We start from the raw sequence: 25,615 nt of genomic DNA on the forward strand, positions 1-25,615 counted from the left end.
GTTGAGTTGCACACAGAGGGGAGAAGAGTCTTTTTCCTATACACTGGGACTGTGGAGGACAGACAGAGTGTATCCTGGGATCCTAAATTAGGACTGAGTGCATTTCTCCCAGAAACATTGCTATAAGTTAATGTTAAGTTCTATACTTTTTTTAAATTTAGTGTTCTACTTCCCAGTACATTTTACGTTAAATAGTTTTTAATTAGCTAAAATAAATCTGACAATTATTTGCAATCTAACTCCAAGAAAATGCTTTTGGAGGTCAAAATACATACTTTCAGAGATCAAGTTATTTTAAGTTGGTCAGTTTCCTAAAATAAAGTTCAAAAGCCATGATATTAAAGTCTTAAAATAATTTTTTATCGATGAAAGATGAAAGTTTCAGAAAAAGAAAAATTCTGTATGCTTTGACATAAGTGACTATGGTCGATGTTCTTAATTTATCACAACTGCAAGTATAGGGTTTATTTGAATATTTCCCTTATTTTTAAAGCTTTGGCCACAGTAGAAGACTTCCAGATTCGTCCGCATACTCTCTATGTGCATTCTTACAAAGCACCTACTTTCTGTGATTACTGTGGTGAGATGCTTTGGGGATTGGTACGCCAGGGACTGAAATGTGAAGGTATGTGTTCTAAATTTTTGATAATTTGAAATAAGTTTTTACATTTGAGTTCTTTAATCATCAATGAAAAAATAAGATCATTGGTCAGTGACTAGGTAGTACCCGAGGTTTAGAAGCAGAGCAATCTGGTGGTTCCGTGTTAGAATTGCCAGGGGGGTAGGATGTAGGTGCACATCTGATTAGTCAGTAAACTTGTTCTCTAAAGGACCAGAGGGTGCATGCTGGGATTTTAAGTTTTGCTGGCCATGTGGTCTCAGTTACAGTGGCTTAACTTTGCCATTGTAGCATGAAAATAGCCATGGGCAGGTGGTCAACTGTGAGAGTGCTGTGTTCCAATAAAATTATTTATGAGCACTGAAATCTGAATTGCATGTAATTTTCACATGTCATAGTCCACAGTTTGCTGAAGTTACTTAAGCCAGTGGTTCTCAAACTTTACTGTGTATCAGAATCACCTTGAAGACTTGCTGAAACATCACTTTGTAAGGCCCCATCTCCAAAGTTTCTGATTCAGTAGGTCTGAGGTGAAGCCCAATAATTTATTAGATTTCTAACAAATTCTTGAGTGCTACCTTGGGGAGCACACTTGAAGAAACCACTGCTTTAGCTAACCTAACCTTTCTAAATAAACCTTTCTACACATTTCCTATTCTTCTTAGCTTGTTATCTGGGTTCTTCATTAGGATAGCTACTGCTGCCAGAGAAAAGAAGCCCCGGTTGTTTTTTTAATGTATGCACTTAGATGGTTAAGTTAAAAAACTTTTTTTTAACCTTTTAAAATATATTTAGGCTGTGGATTAAATTATCATAAACGATGTGCCTTCAAGATTCCAAATAACTGTAGTGGTGTAAGAAAGAGACGTCTCTCAAATGTATCCCTGCCAGGACCTGGCCTCTCAGTTCCAAGACCCCTGCAGACTGATTATGTAGCCCTTCCCACTGAAGAGGTATGTACTCTTAAGATAATAGAGGGCATTCTTACCACTTATTCTTTATATTTCTACTTACTCTTTATGTTTCATCCTAAATCATAAGTTATATACTAAAGAACAGTAGCATTCCTACACTTCAGAAACTTAAAATGTATCACTGTAGACAGGGCTTACCAGTAGCAATGAATTGCATGTTGTATACTTTGAGATCACCTTATCACTTGAACCACAAGATCAGTCTCCTGATCAGTATCCTGACTCCTGCTCTCCACACTTCACTACAACTTAATAGTCAACAACCAATTAGATCACTTCTTTCAAGGAAACCTCTGTATATTCTGCGTTTCCGACAATCTGTAGTATTCAGCGTTCCCTGAACACATCCTTTCTCCCCACCCTACCCTCCCCACATTTGCTCTTGTTGATATCTATCCTATGTGCTTTTTCTTTTTTTTTTTCCTATGTGCTTTTTCTAGACCTAGATTCCCGTTTACCTAGAAGTTATTTTTCTGAATGCCATACCACTTTTCAAACCTCCTTGATGGTGTGTATAGCATTGTACCATAGTATCACAGCCTTTGTATATTAGATTGTCCTCAAGGAGTTTATCTTTTTAGAGAAGACAGTGCTCATGTCTTTCTTTGCCCCACCATGCCCAGCTCCGTACCTTGTACCTTAGTCGGCACTCAGTCATAAATGAATGAGTGTTTGAGTGACATCACTGCTCTTGACAATATTCCAGTGAGGTCTGTATACCGTGAGATAGCTGGCACTCAGAATCATCAAGTGACTTGATTGAAGTCACAGAACAAATTAGTAAGCAATATTAGAATTCAACCCAGATCTGCTTATGTGTAAATCCATGATTTTTCCTCTTATATTGTACACCTCAAGGGTAAATGTAGTAGATTGGGGAATAAAGAAATAACTGCCTTACTTATTTGGTACTACTTTAAATGATTTCCATCTGTAGATTACAGTCTTAATTTAGTTACTTCTGTAACCTCTTTGGCCTTCTGTATATTAATGGCAAAATCAAGCCATTGGACTGTTGTCTTAACAGCTTCATCACAAGATTTCGCTAAATTGAGGATCTAAAATAGAAGCTTCTGAAATTCTTTCACAAAAATCTCACGTTTCCATATTGCATAGCCCTAGTATGACATTTTTAAAGTATAAGATGAGTGCTGTAGCATTAGAACTGAGAAGGAGGAGTTACTATAAACACATGCGAAAGTTTAGGGAAAGATTAATGCCTTTTACACACAAGCTACACAGGGAAACCTGGCTCGAATTGGGGACTGTAGGATGAATGTATGTTGTCTTAAGAACCCCGCAAACAGTACTGGTTTGTCAGCCATACCCACTGAGTATTATAAGATTAGGAAATGACAGGACCGAGCAGATGAATAAGGTATTCAGTTTTAATTTATTCATTTTTATTTTACCCAGAGGATGAAAATTCTTTAGAGAAGTATAAGGAGAGTGGTATGTTTGAATTGGATAGATTGTACAGAGTGTTTTAGAACAAGTAGAAACTGTAGTAAAGAATACAGTCTCAAAAATGAAGGTACATACAGTAAGAAGAGCTGAGAGCTCATGGAGGAAGGTCAGAGGGAAGGAAGAGTGGTAAAAGAGGACAGTGTAAAGGGGTGAAGGGGATAGTGAAGAGCTGGGAGCACCCTGAGTCTGAACCGGGCTTAGAGAGCTCGCTGTCAGCGGCTGTGCAGGAAGAGCCTTGTAACTTGTGCGGTGCCAGTCTTCATGCTGGGATGCTTTACTTACCTCTTCTTGTGTAATCCTCACCACAGTCCTGGAAGGCACGGAGCTATTGTCTTGATTTCATAGATAAAGCATGAGGAAGAAAAATTTCTAAGGAGTCAAAATAATAAACTTCACTGACTACTGACATGATAGAAGGCCAGTTTGGAAGAGAAGCCTTTGAATCTGACCCTGGGGTTGTCATGTAAGGAGGCAGTTTCTGTCAGTGTCTGAAATCATCGTAAAGGGAATCAGGTAAAGAGGTGGAGAGGCAGAAGAAAACAGACTGTTCATTGAATTTGGTTAAAATGGAACCACCACGTTTAGAGAAACCAATATTGAGTGATGGCTGTTTGGAGACGAGAAAGATTAGTGTTCATCTCAGTGCATTAGGGACAAAATTTTTTTTTCCTGCCCCACTGCATGACTTGTAGAATCTTAGTTCCCTGACCAGGAATCAAACCTGCATCCTTGGCTGTGAAAGCATAAAGTCCTAAGCACTGGACCACTGGGGTGTTCCCCATTTGGGAAAATTTCTACAGGAACAGTACAGAATCAAGGTAGAAAGAAATTCTTGATTCTTAAGTGTGCACATTAAAAGTGGAGATATTTCTTTCACTGAATAATCTTCCAAAGTTAAATATATATAATTGGGGAATCGCCCCCTTTAAATTTTTTATATTGCCTTTATTATTTTATATGACTGAGAGTTGGCAGTATTGTTACAAAGTTTTTATGAGCAATTCAGCCAAAATTAGTTTAAACACACATTGTGGAAATAATTAGATTACTTTCAGAAAATTTCTGGCTACACATCAATAAGAAAGAAAGAGTTTAAGTTAAGAAGTAATTTGTAAAGAGGGCCATTAAAGCAAGGTAAGAAAAGAGCTTCCACTCAATTCTGCTTACTCTCACTGGTCCCATTTTAGCCAAGTGCTCCAGGCAATTCTGCCAGCATTCTCCATCCTCCAAATGCTGATTAAGTCTGTTGTGCCTTTCTTGCCTTCTTCACTCAGTAGATGGTAAACCACTATTACTGGTTAGATTGCATAAGGGTGTTCATATGGGGAAAAGGTTAAGAATCACTGCACTGCTAAGTAGAAGACCCAGGTATAACTCAGGTCAGTCTTTCCATGTGTATGTTTTAAGCTTGAGACACAGACTAAGTGGTTGAAGCAGAAGCAAGAGAAACACAGGGTTGAGACACCACTAGACTAGGGGCCGAGGGATAAGCAAAAGCTGAAGGCATCCGTTTCTAGTTCCTGCTGGCTGCTTTATCAGCTCTGAGGAATCGCTTCAGTGTTCCTTTTGCTGACGGTGCTCTGTACGTGGAGGAGGGGTGGGCCAGACTAGAGCAGGACACCATAGAGAGCTGAAGTCTGCAAGTTTGGTTTGGGTTTTAACATTCTTTTTGTACTTTGCTTTAACTGCTTCGTAATTTGCTTTAGAACGTTTCTGGCTACACATTATTGAAAAACTATCCCGCGGGGGCTCTATTTGTGTTGTTTTTGTAGTGTTTCCTCCAGTGGTCAGTCCTTTTCTTTTTTCCTTCCTCCTACTTCCTTCAGGAAAAAAAGCCCTTTATTTTCTTCTCCTCTCATTTCTCCTGTACACTTCTCTGTCTTTTGATTTCTTTTGGCTTCTGTTGGTTGAACATATCAGTGTACAGTGACTCCATTCTGAGTTACCCACAGTACTAGTTACAGACGGCAGTCCTGGCAGTGAAGAATGCAGGCAGCTACAGCAAGATCTGTGGTGCATCTAGATGGCAGTTAGGCATTTGGGTTTTGTCCTTGAGAATATGGACTGTATTCATTTTCATATTTCCAATACATAGTATAGGACAGTCAATGAATGTTGAATTAATGTGATGAGCTATATTGATCTGACCTGGAATTAAATTGTTTCCTTTGTATACATAAAAATGGTCATAGTTTAAAAGTCCGTTTATCCCTCAAACGACACAAAAATTTTTAACCAACACCTTCTTTAATTTTCCTTTTTGCTCACCTGAGAGGGAAAAAACCAAATAACTGGAATATACTTAAAATATCGAGGAACTTCTTAAAGCATTATTACTAAGGGTAAAGTTGTTTTAATTTGCATCTGCCATTATTAATGAAAGATTTTTACATACTTTAGTATTTACTAAAACAGATTTAAAAAACCAAGACTTGTTGTAAAATATTTTCAGACGTTGTGTTCAGTAGCTCAACATGAGCAGCACTAACCCTTCTGAATTTACTTAATTTTCCTGTGATTAATTTCTTGGTAAGGAATTTGAACATGTTATAAACTCATTTTAAGGTTTTGTTTCTTATTTGTGAAATGTCATATGTGCCTGGCAAATAATAGTTAATCAATGGATACATATCTGTGAGGATGAAAATACCTTGCATAAATAATAGCAAAAAAATTCTACACTTTCCTTATTCGAGGGTTGGTAAGTTAGGCTTCCAAGGGAAACTGCTGAGATCCACGTTTTTTTATTTGTGGCTTTAGTGTTTGAAATAAATGACTTCTGTGGTCAAACCCTGATCTGAATACTTTGTTTTTAATATTGACTTACACTATGGAAATTACTTATGTTTTAGTCACATGTTCACCAAGAACCTAGTAAGAGAATTCCTTCTTGGAGTGGTCGCCCAATCTGGATGGAAAAGATGGTCATGTGCAGGGTGAAAGTCCCACACACGTTTGCTGTTCACTCATACACCCGTCCCACGATATGTCAGTACTGCAAGCGGTTACTGAAAGGCCTCTTTCGCCAGGGAATGCAGTGTAAAGGTAGGATTGCATGATTTTCTGAAGTAAAATTCATATTTGTTTTTGTTAGCAATTATAACAAAATACTTTTTACTTCAGAAGGCTTAAGCAAATAAATTGGTCTCATAGTTAAAAAAAAAAAATATGCATATATGTGTATCTATTGACGATGACTGGTATCTGCAACATGTGTATTCTGTACCAGGAGCTATGCTAAAGAAAAATTAGAGTGTAAACAGAAAAACTAGAATTTGAATCCGTGAGATGTGGCTGCTTAACAGTTGTCAATATGGAACCATTAGTGAGCAGGTAAGCTAATATTTGAGCTTAAGTCTTTGTGATTCCAGAGCCAGACACTACCCAAAATATAAAATAATGCCCTCCTCTTTCCATTAAATGGAATCACCAACTCAGTGGACATGAGTGAGCAAGCTCTGGGAGTTGGTGTTGGACAGGAGGCCTGGTGTGCTACAGTCCATGGGATCGCAAAGAGCCAGACACGACTGAACTGAACTTTCCATTAAGTATTCATACACACACACATCAACATGCTAGAAGAGTTTTATTGTTGCTTTCATTATGTGGCTGTGAGAGCTGTACCAAAATTGTCATTCTAAACAATCACACTGAAGCAGGCAGAAATAGTAGAAGCCACTGGAATTACAATGGGGACCATCTATATTTGGTTACTAACCTAAAACATTGTCATAGAATTCCAAAAACATCTCTAATGAACTAGGTTTTTAATAGAGTAATGGTTTCCTGTAGTTATGTAATGTTTTAATGCTTTTAAAAGATGCTTTTATCTTTTTGTCTCACATCTTCTCAACAGTGCTGCACAATTATGTGAAAACCAAAATAGAGAGTTTAAATCTGTTATTAGGCATTAAGCCAAGATAAGATATAAGTAAATCTGTCTATAATCTTATGTACTTATTTTTCATGTGATTATTGTAATTATCATTACTTCTTGATACCATATTTTTTATGTAAAAGTATTTGTGGAATTGAATTACCTAGTTTTATGTAGGTGAACCATTGGAATTGAGATCTTTGTGACAATAAGTCCTGTTAACAGTGTTGAATTAAATAATTTATGTGTAAATTTAATTTTTAAGTATATAAGAAAACTTTTCTTAGCAATATATGGCTACATAGGAGAATATCAAATAGAGAATACATTGTACATTTGTTGCCAATATTTAATAACCATCAGGCAAGCTTAATTAAATGTTGAAATTTTATTTCAACAGCTTACTTTTTAATATGAGTTAATATATAAATTAATACTTTAAATATCAACACTGAAGTGTATTGGCAAGCAGCCACTAAAGAATGTTTTGGGAAAGAACATTAAGAACAGATGTACAAATTCTAGCCAGCAGATAATCTTAGTGAAGGTAGTAAATATGCCATTCTGCTGAGTAGAACAGAAACATCCTAAAACTGCATGCAAAAAAGCACAGTACTTTTTAAAAGAACGATTAAATAAAATATGTATGTAGATTAGTGAGTTTTGAATAAAATCAGTTAACTATATGACTGGCTTAGTAGTTTAACTTCTTAGAGCTTTAAAAGAATAATGTTTTGTGCTTATATTGGTTCAGAAAGTATCAAAAAGTCATAATTTAATTCAGTAACCCTTGTATTTTTACTTCAGAAGTAACATAGACATTTTCATTCACCTGTTAAGCTAAGGAAAAAAAATAGTTAAAACAGTTACGCAGGATCATTTGAGAAAAAATATACAATTCTAAGAGCAATTAATTTATTCATTCATCTGTTTTCCACTTTGTTATATTAAAATTTCAGGGCAGCTTATATAAGCATATATAGGATAAAAGAAAACACAAATAAATTAATAAAAAACATGGGCAGGAATATAGAGAAGTGTAAATGACTGTCATTAGAACTACATACTTGCTGCATATGGATGGTAAACTTGGCTTTACATTTCAGATGGAAAGGGAAACCTTGTTATTTTCACAATTTGCAAACCTCATGAGATAAAAAACAAATATTTAAATGTATGCAAGTGTTAATATTAGTGTCACATGAATTTTCCTAAGGCCTCACCCTTTTGAAGACGTTATTACATAATGCAGGTTTTCTCATCCACCAAATTATTAATTTCATAGAGCTTTTTCTTATAATGACCTTTCTGTATTCTACTGGCATGATACCAAGAGTTTTCTTTAATTATAGGAGTTAGAAAATTATTCTAAGTCAGGACTTGAAATTATTTTTACCCATTTATTGTTGGTAGAATTATTTTCAAGGTGGTGATAGAGAGTAGTTATAGCAGTGGTTTCAGTTTTAATGTTAATTGAAGAAGTCATTAAAGTACCTGTTTCTCAACCTCACTCCCTGAGCTGCTGACATAGTAGATTAGGGGTGGGGCCCTGCCAAGATCGTGCATCTCAAAAGATGCTGATGCTCCGGGCCTGGTGACCACAGTTGGAGAACCGTGAGTTACACAGTAGTATTGAACAGCTTGGACCTGACTGACACTCATCTGCAGTGCAGTCAGCTCCGAGGTTCTTGCAGGCTGAAGAGAGCCATTATATACTACAGGTGAGGGACCTCGTGCGTGAGAAGCTCAGTCCTTTCTTACACGGTTGTCTGGGAAAGCTCTTACTAATTCCTAATAAGTGGTTGTAGCATTGCAATTTCTTTTCTGCATAAGAACCAGGTCCTAATAATTAGGAATTGAAAGTAACTGACTGACATACGTTGGAAAGGAATTTAATCAGCCTGAGAAACTGTTTAAGGGGGATATGGAAAGAAGAATGTGACGTAAGGGAGGGAAGCATGGATCTGCAGCAACATTTTGGCAAAGTGTTATAGAAGTGGTATAGACTTCATTTTACAGATAAAGAAACTGAGCGCTGAGGGATTAACCAGCTATTAAGAGGTGGTATCAGAATATGAAACCAGACCTTTAATCCAAGACCTGAGTTCTTATAGAGGAAATATTTATTATTTCATCGTCATTATTTAATAACACTATATGTGTGAGTAAAGAAAGTCTTTAACCATATCTGATACTGCCTGGCTTTTTACATAAATTAATAAGATGAATATTTTATTTTAGATTGTAAATTCAACTGCCATAAACGATGTGCATCTAAAGTACCAAGAGACTGCCTTGGAGAGGTTACTTTCAATGGAGGTAAAAGTCTTTTTCTTAATTTACAGAAAAGATCACAATTTTTTTGTGTATTATCTTTATATAAGGTTATATTTGCATATTTTATTTTGTTTACTTTGTTTCTTTGACTTTTTTCTGATTTAATAACAAAAGCAAAATACAGATATCACTAATAGTATACTTTTATTTATGCCTTCTGGTCTCCTTTAACCACCTACCACTCTGTAGTCAAATGTGGCAAATGGTGCTGCATATTCTTGTTTATCTTTAGACATTGCAAAACTTATTTTATAACCCTGCTGTTGTCCCTAGAACTATTTCATATTTCCAGTATTTATTGACTACTTAATGTATGCCAGGCATTACTGTAAACATTTTAAATATATTGACATTGAAACCTGAGAACAACCTTTTGAGATAAAGACTTAGAGATGAGTAAACTTAGGCACAAAAGCATTACATAATTTGCTTAAGAGTTACAACCAGCAGTGGTAGAGTTGGGATTTGAACCTGTGTGGTCTGGCATCGAAGTTCATAGTCTTTAGAAGTCATTGTACTGTCTCACTTCTCTTTTTCCATCAAATAATCACTTAGCTGAACGTTCTTGCTTTTTTACCCTTTTTTTTCCCCCCTCTTTTCAAGATTATATCACTCAAAGTGATTACCTTATTTGGAAGAAAGGAGCAAACTTGCAGCATAACTTTTCCTTAATATTACATGGCTAGTAAAAAATTGAGTATAAGTAGTTCCATAGGAATTTTGAGCATTACTTAACTAGTGTGTAAGATGAGTGCAATTGTGCGGTAATTTGAACAGTCTTTGGCATTGCCTTTCTTTGGGATTGGAATGAAAACTGACGTTTTCCAGTCCTGTGGCCACTGCCGAGTTTTCCAAATTTGCTGGCATATTGAGTGCAGCACTTTCACAGCATCATCTTTCAGGATTTGAAATAGCTCAACTGGAATTCCATCATCTCCACTAGCTTTGTTCATAGTGATGCTTTCTAAGGCCCACTTGACTTCACATTCCAGGATGTCTGGCTCTATCTGGGTGAGTGATCACACCATCGTGATTATCTGGGTCGTGAAGATCTTTTTTGTACAGTTCTTCTGCGTATTCTTGCCACCTCTTCTTATATCTTCTGCTTATGTTAGGTCCATACTGTTTCTGTCCTTTTTCGAACCCATCTTTGCATGAAATGTTCCCTTGGTATCTCTGATTTTCTTGAAGAGATCTCTAGTCTTTCCATTCTGTTGTTTTCCTCTGTTTCTTTGCATGGATCGCTGAGGAGGGCTTACTTATCTCTCCTTGGTATTCTTTGTAACTCTGCTTTCAAATGGGAATATCTTTCCTTTCCTCCTTTGCTTTTAGCTTCTCTTCTTTTCACAGCTATTTGTAAGGCCTCCTCAGACAACCATTTTGCCTTTTTGCATTTCTTTTCCATGGGGATGGTCTTGATCCCTGTCTCCTGTACAGTGTCACAAACTTCTGTCCATAGTTCATCAGGTACTCTTATCAGATCTGGTCCCTTAAATCTATTTCTCACTTCCACTGTATAATCATAAGGGATTTGGTTTAGGTCATACCTGAATGGTCTAGTGGTTTTCCCTACTTTCTTCAATTTAAGTCTGAATTTGGCAATAAGGAGTTCATGATCTGAGCCACAGTCAAAAAGCAGAGACATTACTTTGCCAACAAAGGTCCGTCTAGTCAAGGCTATCATTTTTCTAGTGGTCATGGGTGGATGAGAGAGTTGGACTGTGAAGAGAGCTGAGTGCCGAAAAATGGATGCTTTTGAACTGTGGTGTTGGAGAAGACTCTTGAGAGTCCCTTGGACTGCAAGGAGATCCAACCAGTGCGTCTTAAAGGAGATCAGTCCTGAGTGTTCATTGGAAGGACTGATGCTGAAGCTGAAACTCCAATACTTTGGTCACCTCATGCGAAGAGTTGACTCGTTGGAAAAGACCCTGATGCTGGGAGGGATTGGGGGCAGGAGGAGAAGGGGACAACAGAGGATGAGATGGCTGGATGGCATCACCGACTTGATGGACATGAGTTTGAATAAACTCCGGGAGTTGGTGATGGACAGGGAGACCTGGCGTGCTGTGATTCATGGGGTCACAAAGAGTTGGACACGACTAAGCGACTGAACTGAACTGAACTGTGTTCTATAGGAAAGGCTTCCCTGGTGGCTCAAATGGTAAAGAATCTGCCTGCAGTGCAGGAGCCCTAGGTTTGATCCTTAGGTTAGGAAGATTCCCTGGAGAATGGATATAGGAGGAAAAGCATAAGAGTGGAAATTAGTGTCCTTAAGAGTTTAACCTTTTCTCATGTGGTATGTTTTCTGTGGTTGCTGTTTAAGACAGTTGACAGAGCATGATTGGTTTCTTCATTTCAGTTGCTCAGAATTAATACAGCTTTTCCACATGATTGAAATCTTTTCTAGATTTAGCTAGTTCATGTATTTTCGTCCTGTCTACCTTTTGACAAGTGGATATGAAATACCATTTATATTTATTTTAGCGTTCATTTATCTCTTTCAGATATTTACTGTTTAATTAATTAGTTTTTTTTCTCTCTAAACTACCTGTTCACATGTTATATATTCTACTAATTCTTCGTCAGCTTTATTGACATATGAGTTGTATACTGTACAGTTCACACATTTAGTTTATTCCCAGTTATACAGCCATCACTACAGCCTAATTTTAGAGCATTTTCATCATCCTGAGAAGAACTCCATACCAATTAATTGTCACTTCCCATCCACTTTTCTGTGCTAGCCCCTGGCAACCACTAAGTCAACTTTTATCTGTATCAGTTTGTCCCTTCTAGACATTTCATATAAATAGAATCATAGAATGTGTAGTCTTTGTGACTAATTTCTTTCACTTAGCATAATGTTTTCAAGGTTCATCCATGTTGCATGTATCGATACTTCATTGTTTTTTTATTGATGAGTAATATTCCTCTGCCTGAATGTTCCACACTTGATTCATTCATTCACCAGCCAGCCATAGTCCTTTGAGTTGTATCCATTTTGGAGCTATTAGGAACAAGGCAGCTATGAACATTTGAGTACAATTGACTACATGTGTTTCCATTCCACTTGGGTAGATAGCCAGTAGTGGAACTGTTGAGTCATATGGTAGCTCTGTTTAACTTTTTGAGGACTGCCAAACTGTTTACAAAAGCAGCCATTCCATTTTACATTCCCACCAGCAGTGTATGAGGATTCTCATTTCTACGTATCCTTTCCACCACTTGTTAATTGTCTGTTGTTTTGATTGTCACCATCCTAGTGAGTATGAAGTGATGTCTCATTATAGTTTTGATTTGCATTTCCCAGATGGCTAACTGACATTGCGTATCTTTTTATATACCTCTTGGTCATTTTTACATCTGCTTCAGAGCGATATCTCTTCTGGTCCTTTGCGCATTTAACTAGGTTATTTATTTATCTTTTTATTATTGAGTTGTAAGAATTCTTTAAATATTCTGGATAGAAGTCACTTATTTGATACATGATTTGCAGATACTTTCTACCATTTTGTGCTCTGCCTTTTCACTTTCTTTGAGGTGTCATTTTTAGCAGAGAAGTTTTAAATTTTGATGAAGTCCAATTTATTTATTTTTTCTTGTCATTTAGGTTTTTGGTGGTATATCTAAGAAGGCTTTGCCTAACTCACTATCCCAAAGTTTACACCTATGCTTTCTTTTAAGAGTTTTATAAGATTAAACTCTTATATTTAGGTCTGTGATCCACTTTAAGTTAATTTTTGTATTTGATTTAAGGAGAACTTCCAATTTCCTTTTTTGCATATAAATACCCATTTGTCCTATGACCGTATACTGAACAGAATATTCTTTTTTCCTTGTATTGTCTTAGACACTTGTGGAAAATCAGCTGGCCAGGTCTATAATATAGTGGCTAACCTTTTACTTTGCTTCTAGTGTCTTGTCATTATCAAAATTTAAAATTTTGATGCAATCAAATTAATTTTCTGCCTTATGGTTTTTACACTTCTGTCATCCTAAGGAATATTTCTTTATCTTGAATATAAAAATATTTTTCTGTAATTTCATTTAAGAATTTTAAAACTTGTTTTCACATTTGATATACTGTCTCTATTTAGGTGTATTGATATTCCATTAATGTAAAATTCTGAATTCATTTAAAACTTTGCCAGAACCATCTACTTTGGGAACAGATACAGATATACCAATGGATGTTGACAGTAGTGACATGAACAGTGATGGTAGTCGGGGTTTGGATGACACGGAAGAACCATCTCCCCCAGAAGATAAAATGTTTTTCTTGGATCCATCTGATCTTGATGTGGAAAGAGACGAAGAAGCTGTTAAAACAATCAGGTAATGCATGGGTATGGACTGCAAGCTATTTCCAAATGCAAGGTCAGTCCAGGAGTTCTATTAAAAAAGAAAAAATCATATCTCTTTAAGTGGAACCTAAAAATGTAATTTTTTTTCTTGAAGTATAGTTGCTTTACAGTGGTGTTAGTTTCTGCTGTATAGCAAAGTTAATCAATTATACATACACATATATCCCCTGTTTTTTAGATTTCCTTCTCATTTAGATCACCACAGAGCATTGAGTAGAGTTCCTTGTGCTCTACAGTTGGTTCTCATTAGTTATCTATTTCATATACAGTACTATATGCTTGTCAGTCCCAATCTCCCAATTCATTCCCCCCCCAAAAATGTAGTTTAAAATCAGTTAAATTGTGGCTAATGCTTTTACATGTACCACAGTATTTTTCCAAAATAAATTATATTCCTCTTGCTGTCCACTCAAGATGGGAAGGTATGAGAATCCTGTTTTCTTAAAAAGAAAAATGCTTTATTTAAATACAGTCTAGATAATGATACCTAGCTGTGTATCAGTCTTTCACAAAGTGCCAGCATTGGACTGTCAGGTAAAGCAACAAGTTTCTTCACACAGGATGTTAGCTAATGTTGCAAACCTCAGTAAGAATTATACCTGAGAATGCTGCACAGAGATGATGGTAATGAATTTGGGGGCAGTTTTCATATTGCAGTTCATCTGTTAGCACTTTGTAAAAATGCTCCTGGATTATGAGACTTATATATCCTCCTATATTTATAGAAATTCAGTTTTTTTAGATACAGCCTATAAGATACACTACTTTGTGATACACTGTTAACATTTCAAGCAGGTTTTGTTTTTCAGTGGCAGCAAATAGGTATTTAGAGAAAATGGGTCATTTGTCAGTCTCACATGGCTGAATCATTTATTCAGTTTGTCTTATCATTGAATTATAGCTATTATTATCATTATCATTATTAACTAAATGTTTGCCCAAATTGGAGGAGACTTAAGAGAACTAAGCTGGTTTCCTAATCATGGGTACTTCACAGTTTAAGAGCAAGTATTTAACTGTTTGAGACTCAATTGAAAAGCAGTGTATTTTTCACACACTTATGCCAAGGTGCTCTTTTCTCTCCAGCTCCACTGTTTCTGACCTATGTTTCAGTATTACCTGATCTGACTCATTTCATTATTTATTATTTTTACTTTCCTAATACCTGTAAATCATTTTTCTTTCAGTATCTTCTGTTAGTAAATGTTGCTGACAACATGAATAATGGAATTTGATATTTGAATTTTGTCTTGTTATGAATTTATTAATTTGTCATGTTATCTAGGGTATGATTTTTGGCAGCAATCCCAAATGAGACCTTCTCTCAGGCTCCAGATTTGCCAACCGGAGAGGATTCTTTCTGCTCTTCATTGCTTTCTTATGTCTTGTGGCCCTTCAGAAATATTGATGACAAATAATGATGACTTACAGTATTGTTGTAGGAAGAGGGGGGCCCCCCTCCAGGGCCCCAAGAGCGGGCTCTTGTCCAACACTCGGAAATGAATTGTCCGAGGAGACACATGCTGACAAAGCAAGAGATTTTAAACTGGGAAAGGGCACCCGGGTGGAGAGCAGGAGGGTGAGGGAACCCAGGAGAACTGCTCTGCCACATGGCTCGCAGTCTCTGGTTTTATTGTGATGGGATTAATTTCCGGGTTGTCATTGGCCAATCATTCTGACTCAGAGTCCTTCCTGTTGGCACACGCATCGCTCAGCCAAGATGGATGCTAGCAAGAGGGATTCTGGGAAGTGGGCGGACACACAGTGTCTCCTTTTGACCTTTCCCGAACTCTTCTGGTTGGTAGTGCTTATTCTGTGTTCCTTACTAGGACCTCCTGTTGTAAAATAACTCATGCAGATGGTTACTTGAGAGCCTGGCCAAGGTGGACAGTTTGTCAGTGTGCTTCCCTTAACAGTATTATCTTTGTCTTTTATAAATTAACTATGTATCATCATAACAGGATTAATTTATCTTTTTCTTCTTAAGCCATTGTTTGTCTTCCTAAGATATTTTGGGGAATTTTAGTTTAATTATCTTTGAAAGGGTTTGATCAGTTTACTGTATTGATAATCTTTTAAGTTAACATTATAAATATTTGTCATAAATTTAAAATATTTTTTAGTCCATCAACAAGCAATAACATTCCGCTGATGAGGGTCGTCCAGTCCATCAAGCACACAAAGAGGAAGAGCAGCACCATGGTGAAGGAAGGGTGGATGGTCCATTACACCAGCAGGGACACCCTGGTCAGTAGCCACAGGCATCGTATTATGGCAGTGAAACTGTTATGTGCTTTACTTTGTGTGTTTTTTAAGTCAAAATGACAATGAGATATATATTAAGACATCATAGTACATTGGAACCATCTTTTTATTTAGGATGTAAGGAATATTTAAAAGGTGAAATATGTAATGTACTATTTTTTATAAATTGGTAGAACAGTAGAGATTCAAAGCAAGTCTGATGATACACCACCAAATGCACAATCTCAGAAAGAATTGATACTCCCTGGTGCCTCAGATGGTTAAGAATCTGCCTGCAGTGAAGGAGACCCAGGTTCAATCCGTGGGTCAGGAAGATAACCTGTAAAAGGGAACAGCAATCCACTCGAATATTCTTGCCTGGAGAATCCCATGGACAGAGGAGCCTTGTGGGCTACAGTCCATGGAGTCCGAAAGAGTCTAACACAACTAAGCGACTCTCACTTCACAAACTTCTGCTCTGCAAAAGACAGTGTTAAAAGATTGAGATGACAAGCCACAGACTTGGAAGAAATACATGCAAAAAAGCTATCTGTAAAAGACTCTTCTTCAAAATATACAAAGAATTTAATTCAACAGTAAAAAAACTTAAAAACCTGATTAAACAATGTGCTGAAGACCTTGCCAGAGAAGATACCTAGGTGGCAGATAAGCATATGAAATGATGCTCCACATCTTATGTCATCAGGCAAATGCAAATTAAACAGTGGGACACCGCTGCTCATCTGCTGCTATTCTAATAGCCAAAATCATAAACACTGAGAACACCAAATTGTGACAAGATGTAGAGCAACAGAAACTTTCTTTGATTGCTGGTAGGAATGCAAAATGGTATTGCCAACATTTGAAGACAGTTTAGTAGTTTCATGCAAAACTAAAATGCTTTTTACCAAATGATCTAGCAGTCATACTCCTTGCTGTTTACCCAAAGGAGATAAAAACTTATATTCACATGGAAACCTGCAAACAGATATTTATAATAGGTTTATTCATAGTTGCCAAAAACCTGGAAATAATGGATCTCCTTCAGTAGGTAAATGGGTAAATAAACTGTTCTGAAGACAATGGAATGTTATTCGGCACTAAAAAGCAATGAGCTATCAAGCCATGAAAAGACTTGGAGCAGTCTTAAGTGTATATTGCTAAGTGAAAGAAACAAATGTAAGAAGATTACATACTGTATGATTCCAACTATATGCTATTCTAGAAAAGGCAGAACTGGAGGGTACAGGGTGGGGACAAGTAGGAATGAACAGGTAGAACACAGAATTTTTAGGGCAGTGAAAATACTCGATGTAATACCATAATGATAGGTACTTGTCATTATGCATTTGTCCAGACACATAGAATGAGCCATATTATATAACCTATGGACTTTTATGATCATGATGTGTCAAGTGTAGATTCATCAGTTGTAACCATTGTACCACTCTGATAAGGGTGTTGATGGGGTCTGGGATTATGCATGCCTAGGGACAGGAAGTATATATGGGAAATCTCTGCCCCTTCCCCTTAATTTGTGATGAACCTTAAACTGTTCCAAAAAAGTAAAGTGTTAATTTAAAAAAATAGTTATATAGACACATGTTTAAAAAAAAACAATGCTTTATGGCAAAGAACAGAAACAAAGACAAATGACAAACTGGAAAAAGTTTTTTTCCGACACAGAACACAATAGAAAAATAGGCAATGAATCTGGATAGGTCTCAGACAAGGAAATGCAGATCACTCTTAAACATAAGATCTTGATCTCATTTTTAATAAAAAAATTACAATTTAAAATGTTATGAAAATACTAGCCAAATAGTATACTAGCTGCATAGCCAGAGCAGTCCTGAGAAAGAATGGAGCTGGAGGAGTCAGCCTTCCTGACTCAGAGTTCACCACAAAGCTGCAGTCATCACGGCAGTGTGGTACTGGGACAAAACAGAAATACAGACCAATGGGAGAAGGTAGAAAGCCCAGAAATAAACCCATGCACCTGTGGGTGCCTTAATTCTGACAAAGGTGGCAAAAATATACAATGGGGCAAAGACAGCCTCTTCAATAAATGGTGCTGGGAAAACTGGACAGCTACATGTAAAAGAATGAAATTAGAACACTTCCTAACACCACACCCGAAGATTAAAAAGATAAAAACTTTAAAAAAAAATTTAAAAGATAAAAACTCGAAATGGATTAAAGACCTAAATGTAAGACCAGAAACTATAAAACTCTTAGAGGAAAACATAGGCAGAACACTCAATGACATAAATCAAAGCAAGATCCTCTATGGCCCACCTCCTAGAGTAATGGACATAAAAACAAAAGTAAACAAGTGGGACCTGATTAAACTTCAAAGCTTTTGCACAGCAGAGGAAACTATAAGCAAGGTGAAAAGACAACCCTCCGGGTGGAAGAAAATAATAGCAAATGAAACAACTGACAAAGGATTAATTTCCGGAATATACAAGCATTGCATACAACTCAGTACCAGAAAAAGAAACAACCCAATCAAAAAGCAGGGAAAAAAAAAAAAGTGGGAAAAAGACCTAAACAGACATTTCTGCAAAGAAGACATACAGATGACTAACACACATGAAAAAATGCTCAACATCACTCATTATTAGAGAAATGTAAATCAAAACAACCATGAGCTGTCACCCCCACACCAGTCAGAATGGCCATCATCAAAATGTCTATAAAAAATGCTGGAGAGGGTGTGGAGAAAAGGGAACGCTCTGGCACTTAGATGGGAATATAAATTGATACAGCCACTATGGAAGACAGTATGGAGATTTGTTAAAAAAAACTAGGAATAAAACCACCATATGACCCAGCAATCCCACTTCTAAATACACTCTGAAATTAAATGTATCCCATTGTTCATTACAGCACTATTTACAGTAGCTAGAACATGGAAGCAACCTAGATGTCCATCAACTGATTAATGGATGAAGAAGTTGTGGTACATATACACAATGGAATATGACTCACTCATAAAAAGGAACACATTTGAGTCAGTTCTAATGAGGTGGATGAACCTAGAACCTATTATACAGAGGGAAGTAAGTCAGAAAGAGAAAGATAAATATCATGTACTAACGCATGTTTCTCCACTCTTCTCCAGTAGCATACTGGGCACCTACCAACCTGGGGAGTTTATACCTTTTTGTCATACGTTTTTGCCTATTCATACTGTTCATGGGGCTCTCAGGGCAAGAATACTGAAGTGGTTTGCCATTCCTTTCTCCAGTGGACCACGTTTTGTCAGAACTCTCTGCCATGACCCGTCTGTCATTGGTGGCCCTGCATGGCATAGCTCATAGTTTTGTTGGGCTAGATAAGGCTGTGGTCCATGTGATGAGATTGGTTAGTTTTCTGTGATTGTGGTTTTCATTCTGTCTGCCCTCTGGTGGAGAAGGATAAGAGGCTTATGGAAGCTTCCTGATGGGAGAGACTGACTGAGGGGGAAACTGGGTCTTGTTTTGATGGTTGGGCGATGTTCAGTAAATCTTTAATCCAATTTTCTGTTGATGGGCAGGGCTGTGTTCCCTCCCTGCTGCTTAACCTGAGGCCAAACTCTGGTGGAGGTAGTGAAGATAATGGCAACCTTCTTCAAAAGGCCTGATGCACGCACTGCCGCACTCAGTGCTTCCGACCCTGCAGCGGGCCACTGCCAATCCATGCCTCTGCCGGGGCCTCCTGGACACTCATGGGCATGTCTGGGTCAGTTTCTTGTGGGGTCACTGCTCCTTTCTCCTGGGACCTGGTGCACACAAGGTTTTGTTTGTGCCCTCCCAGAGTCTTTCCTCAGTCCTGTATAAGTTCTGGTGGTTCTATGGTGGGGTTAATGGTGACCTCCTCCAAGAGGCCTTATGCCATACCGAGGTCTGTGCACCCAGAGCCCCTGCAGCAGGCCACTGCTGACCTGTACCTCCACAGGAGACACTCAGACACAGTTCTGGCTCAGTCTCTGTGGGTCGGGCATGCGCTTTGTGCCCTTCCCAGGTCTGAGCAGCTCAGGTAAACAGTTGCTTGGAGATCACACTGTCTCAGGCGGGCCATGTGTGTTAATCACCTCCTTGGTCCCAGCCACTTGGTTTCCCAGGTGCACCGCGAGAGCAAAAGCAACACCCAGTTGTGGATGTGACGGGTGACAGAAGTAAAGTCCTATGCTGTAGAGAGCAGTATTGCATACGAACCTGGTATGTTAGGTCCATGAATCAAGGCAAATTGGAAGTGGTCAAACAGGAGATGGCAAGAGTGAACATCGACATTTTAGGAATCAGTGACCTAAAATGGACTGGAATGGGTGAATTTAATTCAGATGACCATTATATCTGCTACTGTGGGGATGAATCCCTTAGAAAAAATGGAGTAGCCATCATAGTCAACAACAGAGTCCAAAATGCAGTACTTGGATGCAATCTCAAAAATGACAGAATGATCTCTGTTCATTTTCAAGGCACCATTCAGTATCACAGTAATCCAAGTCTGTGCCCTGACCAATAACACTGAAGAAGCTGAAGTTGAACAGTTCAATGAATGACCTACAAGACCTTCTAGAACTAACACCCAAAAAAGGTGTCATTTTCATTATAAGGGGCTGGAATGCAAAAGTTGGAAGTCAAGAGATACCTGGAGTAATAGGCAAATTTGGCCTTGGAGTACAGAATGAAGCACGGCAAAGGCTAACAGAGTTTGCAAAGAGAACACATTGGTCACAGCAAACACCCTCTTCCAACAACACAGGAGAAGACTCTACACATGGACATCACCAGATGGTCAACACTGAAATCAGATTGATTGTGTTCTTTGCAGCCAAAGATGGAGAAGCTCTATACAGTCAGCCAAAACAAGACCGGGAGCTGACTGTGGCTCAGATCATGAACTCCTTATTACCAAATTCAGACTTAAATTGAACAAAGTAGGGAAAACCACTAGACCATTCAGGTATGACCTAAATCAAATCCCTTATGATTATACAGTGGAAGTGACAGAGTCAAGGGATTAGATCTGATAGAGTGCCTGAAGAACTATGTATGGAGATTCATAACTTTGTACAGGAGGCAGTGATCAAGAGCTTCCCCAATAAAAACAAATGCAAAAAAGCCAAATGGTTGTTTGATGAGGCCTTACAAATAGCTGAGAAAAGAAGAGAAGTTAAAGGCAAAGGAGAAAAGGAAAGATATTCCCATTTGAATGCAGAGTTCCAAAGAATAGCAAGGAGAGATGAGAAAGCCTTCCTCAGTGATAAATGCAAAGAAATAGAGGAAAACAATAGAATGGGAAAGATTAGCAATCTCTTGAAGAAAATTAGAGATACCAAGGGAACATTTCATGCAAAGATGAGCACAATAAAGGACAGAAATGGTGTGGACCTAACAGAAGCAGAAGATATTAAGAAGAGGCAGCAAGAATACATAGAACTATCTAAAAAAGATCTTTGTGACCCAGGTAACCACAATGGTATGATCACTCACCTAGAGCCAGACATCATGGAATACGAAGTCAAGAGGGCCTTGGGAAGCATCAGTATGAACAAAGCTAGTGTAGGTGATGGAATTCCAGTTGAGCTGTTTCAAATCCTAAAAGATGATGCTGTGAAAGTGCTGCACTCAATATGCCAGCAAATCTGTAAAACTCAGCAGTGGCCACAGGACTGGAAAAGGTCAGTTTTCATTCCAATCCCAAAGAAAGACAATGCCAAAGACTGTTCAAACTACCGCACAATTGCACTCATCTCACACTCTAGCAAAGTAATGCTCAAAATTCTCCAAGCCAGGCTTCAACAATACATGAACCGTGAACTTTCAGATGTTCAAAGTGGATTTAGAAAAGGCAGAGGAACCAGAGATCAAATTGCCAACATCTACTGGATCATCAAAAAAGCAAGAGCGTTCCAGAAAAACATCTACTTCTGCTTTATTGACTACACCAAATCCTTTGACTGTGTGGATCACAACAAACTGTGGAAAATTCTTCAAAAGATGGGAATACCAGAACACCTGACCTGCCTCCTGAGAAATCCATATGCAGGTCAAGAAGCAACAGTTAGAACTAGACATGGAACAACAGACTGGTTCCAAATCGGGAAAGGCTGTGTATTGTCACCCTGCTTATTTAACTTATATGCAGAGTACATCATGCGAAATGCCGGACTGGATGAACCACAAGCTGGAATCACGATTGCTGGGAGATATATAACCTCAGATATGCAGATGATACCACCCTCATGGCAGAAAGTGAAAAACTAAAGATCCTCTTGATGAATGTGAAAGAGGAGAGTGAAAAGGCAGGCTTGAAACTCAACATTCGGAAAACGAAGATCATGGCATCCGGTCCCATCACTTCATGCAGATAGATGGGGAAACAATGGGAAGAGTGAGAGACTTATTTTGGGGGGCTCCAAAATCACTGCATATGGTGACTGTAGCCATACTATTAAGACGCTTGCTCCTTGGAAGAAAAGCTATCACCAAGCAAGACAGCATATTAAAAAGCATTGTCATTCCTTTGCCAACAAAGGTCCGTCTAGTTAAAGAGATGGTTTTTCCAGTAGTCATGTATGGATGTGAGAGTTGGACTATAAAGAAAGCTGAGCACCGAAGAATTGATGGTTTTGAACTGTGGTGTTGGAGAAGACTCTTGAGAGTCCCTTGGACTGCAGGGAAATCCAACCAGTCCATCCTAAAGGAAATCAGTCCTGAATATTCATTGGAGGGACTGATGCTGAAGCTGAAACTCCAATACTTTGGCCACCTGATGCCAAGAACCAGTTCATTGGAAAAGACCCTGTTGCTGGGAAAGATTGAAGGCAGGAGGAGAAGGGGACGACAGAAGATGAGATGGTTGGATGGCATCACCGATGCAATGGACATGAGTTTGAGTAGGTTCTGGGAGTTGGTGGTGGACAGGGAGGCCTGGTGTGCTTCAGTCTATGGGATCACAAAGTCAGACACGACTGAGCAACTGAACTGAACACATGTACAGAATCTAGAAAAATGGTACTAAAGAATTTATTTGCAGGGCAGCAGTGGAGAAACAAACATGGAAACAGACTTATGGACATGGGGAGAGGGGAGGAGAGGGTGAGATGTATGGAGAGAGTGACATGGAAATTTACATTACCGTATGTAAAATAGATAGCCAATGGGAATTTTCTGTATGTCTCAGGAAACTCAAACAGGGGCTCTTTATCAACCTAGATGGGTGGGATAGGAAGGTAGATGGGAGGGAGGTCCAGAAGGGAGGGGATATATGTATACCTGTGGCTGATTCATGTTGAGGTTTGACAGAAAACAACAAAATTCTGTAAAGGAATTATCTTTCAGTTAAATAAATAAATTTTAGAGTATGTTAACAAAAATACTAGTTTTTATTTATCACAGGTTTATTTAGCACAGGTTCAAAAGGGTTAGTAATATGCTGTGTTAGTGACGGTTTGAGTAAATAGGCACACTCATGTTGCTGATGAGACTATAAATTGGGTCCAGAAATAGAGGAATAATTTAACACTGTCAAGAAAAATTACATATGCATTTATCTTTTGACTCAGTAAAGCATCCTTTAGAAATTTAGTCCATGGGTAAATTACATATTTGCATGTGTCATACATACGTATTTTTGTGTGCATGCATGAGATTCTTGAAACCTACAAAACCTAATAACATTGTTTGCTTTGAGATAGGAGTGATGATGGAAGTATACTTTTCACTATATATCTTTTTAATTTTTCACATTTTGGAGCTCATGAATTTTATATCAGTACAAACTTAAGAGACAAGAGGGAATGGAGAGTTCAGACACTTTGGAGGAATAATTACTTTTGAACCTTACAGTTTTGTGCTCTTTGTAGAGAAAGAGGCATTATTGGAGACTGGACAGCAAATGTCTTACACTGTTTCAAAACGAATCTGGATCAAAGTATTATAAGGTAAAAATTTCACATCTTTTAAAAATATGTACATTAAAATACTGTGTGTTTTCCAAATATATCCAAGTAATATTTATTAATTGTTATATTGGATTACAGCTATTATTGCTCTGCCTCACATAGTTTCTAGAAGTCACTGTTAAGTTCCTTGTAAAAGCAAGTATCCTCTACCCCTCCGTTTCACCCCTTGGAACAGCCTTGCTGCCAAATTTTTTGTTGTTGTTGTGTGATTCTTTGTTTCTTGCCTGTCAGGTTGCTGCTCTTTTCCTTCTGGGTACCAAGTGGTCCTCCATATCAGTGGATGCCTAGCCATTTTATATAAGGGACTTGACCCTTGCATACGAAAAGACAACTAAACTGTGATTTAGATTAGACTATTAAAAGTCCTATGATTATTCTGATCAGAAGAAGCCATTGTGGTATTCAGCATTTCTCCCATTTTACCTTAGACCCCAATTCCCAGATGCTTCGTTTGGCTCTTCTTTATATAATTCTCTTTGCTCGACTTGATCCACATTTTGCCAATATCACCAGTTGACACCAGATAAAATTGTTAGTATAGCGATTGTATCAGGAAGAAAGAAAATAGAGACTAATGAATTGCTTTGAATTGGTTGGATTTTTCTAAAGAAGCTTTCTGCTTTGGGAAGTAGACTAAACATAAATGTTAAAGTTATGGACAGAACCAGAATAGAGCACTTACAGTTACACTGACATCCTCCTTTGCTGCTGTTATTTCTGCCTCATTCTTCTTTGGGGCCATGTCTTGCAGATAGCAGCCAGTAGAGTAGTTGTTGAGTTGACTTCCTGACAGCTGGGAAATGGCAGGTGTTGGCTATAGCAGCAACCGCCCTTCTAAATCCTTTCTTTCTAATGATCTGCTGCAGGCCTGAATTACTAGCTTGGTTATTATACTCCATGCTCTCTGCCTTTGTCACTGCTGGACACGTGAATCATTCAGAGCAGATACCCTCATAAGACTTGACTGTGTGTTCATGTGCCACATTCACATGCTTGTGTTTGTCTTTAATGGTATTCTTTAGAAATGCATATCTTTGATTGTTTAGTGTATTTGGAAAAAAAACACATATTCATGTTTCCTAATGCTTAGTTCTTTACTTCAGGAAATTCCACTTTCAGAAATTCTCCGCATATCTTCACCACAAGATTTCACAAGCATTTCACAAGGCAGCAACCCACACTGTTTTGAAATCATCACTGATACTATGGTATACTTTGTTGGTGAGAACAATGGGGACAGCTCTCACAATCCTGTTCTTGCTGCCACTGGAGTGGGACTTGATGTAGCACAGAGCTGGGAAAAAGCAATTCGCCAAGCTCTCATGCCTGTGACGCCTCAAGCCAGTGTCTGTACTTCTCCAGGCCAAGGGAAAGATCACAGTAAGCAATAAGCTTCTTGATGACTTTTTCCCCCTTTGGTTCTTAAGCATTTTGTGGGTGCAGTTGTGTTTCTGTATTTGTTTTAAGCTTCATTTTTGTAATCAATACCATTAGTTAATTGCTTTATAAAATAATGTTGGTCATAGTATGTGCTTGCAGTCCCCAGAGTGAGGCTCCACAGTCAAGTCTCCCTGCATTTAAATCTTGGCTCTGCTGACCTGTTATGTGATCTTGGCAAGTACTTTGCTTTTCTGTAACAATACCTACTGTATAGAGTTGTCAGCATTAAATGAAAGAGAACCAAAACGGGTTAAGTAAGCTACTAGTATTAGGATTGTGCTTCATGGTGGGATTTTCAGTCTGTAAAGTGTTGCATAGTTTGTAAAGTGTTGTAAA

General features: G+C 38.0%; 1 protein-coding gene across 5 annotated transcripts in view; it reads left to right on the forward strand.

Moving 5' to 3' along the window:
* Positions 1–25,615, forward strand: part of PRKD3 (protein kinase D3) — an 87,592-nt gene that overhangs the window by 42,754 nt on the left and 19,223 nt on the right. For 4 of the 5 annotated variants that reach the window (XM_061155590.1, XM_061155594.1, XM_061155591.1 and 1 more), the window contains 9 exons: positions 494–625; positions 1,415–1,572; positions 5,913–6,105; positions 9,179–9,256; positions 13,426–13,609; positions 15,762–15,885; positions 23,741–23,818; positions 24,943–25,219; positions 25,379–25,453. In XM_061155590.1, the coding sequence (XP_061011573.1) occupies positions 494–625; positions 1,415–1,572; positions 5,913–6,105; positions 9,179–9,256; positions 13,426–13,609; positions 15,762–15,885; positions 23,741–23,818; positions 24,943–25,219; positions 25,379–25,453 (1,299 nt within the window). The remainder of the gene's footprint in view (positions 1–493; positions 626–1,414; positions 1,573–5,912; positions 6,106–9,178; positions 9,257–13,425; positions 13,610–15,761; positions 15,886–23,740; positions 23,819–24,942; positions 25,220–25,378; positions 25,454–25,615) is intronic. The other variant, XM_061155592.1, reaches the window with a different exon arrangement.

Source organism: Dama dama, chromosome 11 (genome assembly GCF_033118175.1).
Source record: "Dama dama isolate Ldn47 chromosome 11, ASM3311817v1, whole genome shotgun sequence".
In the NCBI taxonomy this organism is placed as follows: domain Eukaryota; kingdom Metazoa; phylum Chordata; class Mammalia; order Artiodactyla; family Cervidae; genus Dama; species Dama dama.